Source organism: Sphaeroforma arctica, assembly GCF_001186125.1.
Source record: "Sphaeroforma arctica JP610 unplaced genomic scaffold supercont1.1210, whole genome shotgun sequence".
NCBI lineage: Eukaryota > Ichthyosporea > Ichthyophonida > Sphaeroforma > Sphaeroforma arctica.
In genome coordinates this window covers 1-2891 of record NW_014039348.1, presented here as the reverse complement: position 1 = coordinate 2891, position 2891 = coordinate 1, and the positions used below count along the sequence as shown (strand labels likewise).

At 43.3% G+C, this 2891-nt stretch overlaps 1 protein-coding gene across 1 annotated transcript; it reads left to right on the top strand.

Annotated features, from left to right (window-relative positions):
• Nucleotides 1-1028: 1028 nt before the first annotated feature.
• On the top strand, nt 1029-2813 carry SARC_10334 (hypothetical protein; the record flags this gene model as incomplete). The annotated part of the gene is made up of 2 exons (XM_014295626.1): nt 1029-1093; nt 1964-2813. 2 exons carry the CDS (start codon nt 1029-1031, stop codon nt 2811-2813), a joined length of 915 nt encoding a protein of 304 aa, XP_014151101.1.
• Between the last annotated feature and the right edge of the window lie 78 nt (nt 2814-2891).

Sequence of the window (2891 nt, the reverse complement as noted above, 5' to 3'; positions counted from 1 at the left end):
GTATATGTATATATATGTATATGTATATATGTATGTGTCTGTGTGTGTCTGTGTATGCGTGCGTGTGTGTGGGTGTGTGTATGTGTGTACTTGTTTTTTTGTTTTTGTATGTTGTACATATAAGTGCATAAAAGTGCATTCGTATGTATATATGTATACATGAGTTTGCACAACGGGTTCTGTGTATGTATATACATACGATGCTGTACATATATATTCTAAACGTGATATTCATTTATAATTTTAGAGTGGCATCACTCGTACTCTTTTTGGTTTGACACCACAACGTTAAAGTAAAGGCGTATCCCACGCACAATTGTCTTCGACCCTCCGGGTGCACTCGAATTTCCTTTTCAGTTCAGCCACATTATCTGCATGTCTCGACAATAGAGCTACACTACTATCAAGCTTTGATCAGGCCTGAACATGTTATCATTTCGATCCTAGAGTTCCCTTGATAATTCTTTATTTCCACTCGGTTGAGCATCTATGGCTAGACATCTGAGAATGTGATATACTTCAGTGCATGGACAGTAGTACAGTCTTTTCCGTGTGTCAAATTCTCACTCGACCGATTCTTCATGAGGGATGTATCTGAACGAAGTCTGCGAGGACACTCAATGTATCTTCGTCACCATCCTCCAATAGGCATCACCATTCTCGTCAGTAGCTGTACTTGAACTCTTCATTGGTATTGTATGCTCTCTTTCAGTGGCGCGGCTAAGTTGCCCATTTCTCGCCCTTCAACCTGTGCCGTATGCATCCCTCTGATGCGAACTGGTTATCATCAAAATATATACGTTTTCTCATTTGCTGTATGCTTTCAATACGTAAACCAGACACTCCCATACACAATTTGAATGTGCCCGAGGTGCGGTTTCGCTCATGTCTCTCTCCTCTGGTTGTGCCGTATGGGTCACCGATATGAGCTTGTATCTAGTAGTACTAGTAGTACATCTATTCACGTTTCCTTTACGTTTTCCATACATAAACCAGACACTCTCATACCCAATTTGAATGTGCCGGAAATGCTGGAGCCTTTCAATCACATGATGGATGAGGCGAATGCACTCAGTCATCAGCTCTTTGATGGGTAAGTATGTGCATATTGGACGTGGTAGTCATGAATAGGCATGATTGTGGCAGAGACTCAGGTACCATTGGAATTAAGCGTATATCTCAATACGCGAACCTGTGTATGTATCTATGTATATCGGTACATATATGGGTATCTGCGCGCGTGCTTGTATACATGTCCGATGCATGGGGATATACACTTGTTTACAAATCAGTCCACGATGCTTGCGGCGCGGCAGACCTCCCGTGACACGAGGGGTATATCACGCACTCTCCAGTTGTAAGACCCGTGTACACATACATGAGCATAATTCAACATGTATATATGCACATAGAAGTGATGTCCCTAGCACGGTTACCGTGTGTTTCTCTTTTTGTTGGTTGTTCTGCTAGCGTATTCTTCGTTCTATTTTGGTATGATGACGGATATGGAAACGTGTATGGTAGAGCCAGGGCTGCGGTAGGTCGTGTCGACGAAAGAGGAACTCGGTTTTTTAAGTACCTCCGAAGTGCAAACAGCTTTGTCTGCAATGCATACCAATCCCAGCAGCAATGAATGCGGCAGGGGTCTATGCCAAATGACAAAGGTCGTTCATACCATACCTGTTGTACCCATGCCCCGGGCACACATTCAAACAATATGTTTTCCCGTTAACATTATCCTCGTAGTGTTGCTCACCGCGTCGCATCGTTTTCTTGAGCTCTGAGTCGTTCATTTGTTTGAAGTTTCACAAGCAGTTGCACACATGTCTACGTGTACTTATGAGCACACCAATAACGTATATACACGTCTTTTTATTTCATTTTTGCTTGCACATATTAAAAGATATACACGTACATTCCCATTTATTTACGTTTCTACATTACTTTTTACATGCACATGCAGCGCCCTCCCCGATGCGCTAGACTACACCGGCGAAGTGGGGTATGTTAAGCGGGTTGACGGGCAGAGAATAGTCAGCAGCGAAAGACAGGGAAAAGCCAACGATCTGAAACAAACTATAAATATCTCAGATATAGATACAGAGCAGGAAGACACGGACCCACAGCACAGAGATGTGGAGGATAACGGTGGTCAGCGCAGTCAAGTAGCTGAGTCTGAGATGGGTACTGACCGAGGAAAGGGGTCTAATGCAGACAATCAGAACACGGGTGAGATAGAAGGTGCGCCAAAAGAGAGTGAAGATGTTCGTGGTGATGGGGAGGAGGGTGTGAGTAAGAGTGCTCAGGAGTCAAGTGAGAGCAAAGAGATGTCAAGTGAGAGCAAAGAGACATCAAGTGAGAGCAAAGAGATGTCAAGTGAGAGCAAAGAGACATCAAGTGAGAGCAAAGAGATGTCAAATGAGAGTAAAGAGATGTCAAATGAGAGTAAAGGAGCACCAAATGAGAGTAAAGAGACGTCAAGCGAGAGTAAAGGAGCACCAAGTGAGAGTAAAGAGACATCAAGTGAGAGTAGAGAGACATCAAGTGAGAGTAAAGAGATGTCAAGCGAGAGTAAAGAGACGTCAAGCGAGAGTAAAGAGACATCAAGCGAGAGTAAAGACATGCCAAGCAAGGGTGAAAGTGCGTCAAGTAAAAGTAAAGGCGCGTCTGATGATACTGTTTCCGACTACGGAAGCAACAATGACAACAACGGTGCCGAAGCAGAAGCAGCACTCAAAGGACAGCACGACAAGCTGCATGAGAATGAGCGAGAGAGCCATGATGAAGATCTGGGGACCACAGTAAGTCTTTAGGTGTACTCGTATATATATGTATATGTATATGTATATGCATGTATATATATATATATATATATGTGTGTGTGTGTGTGT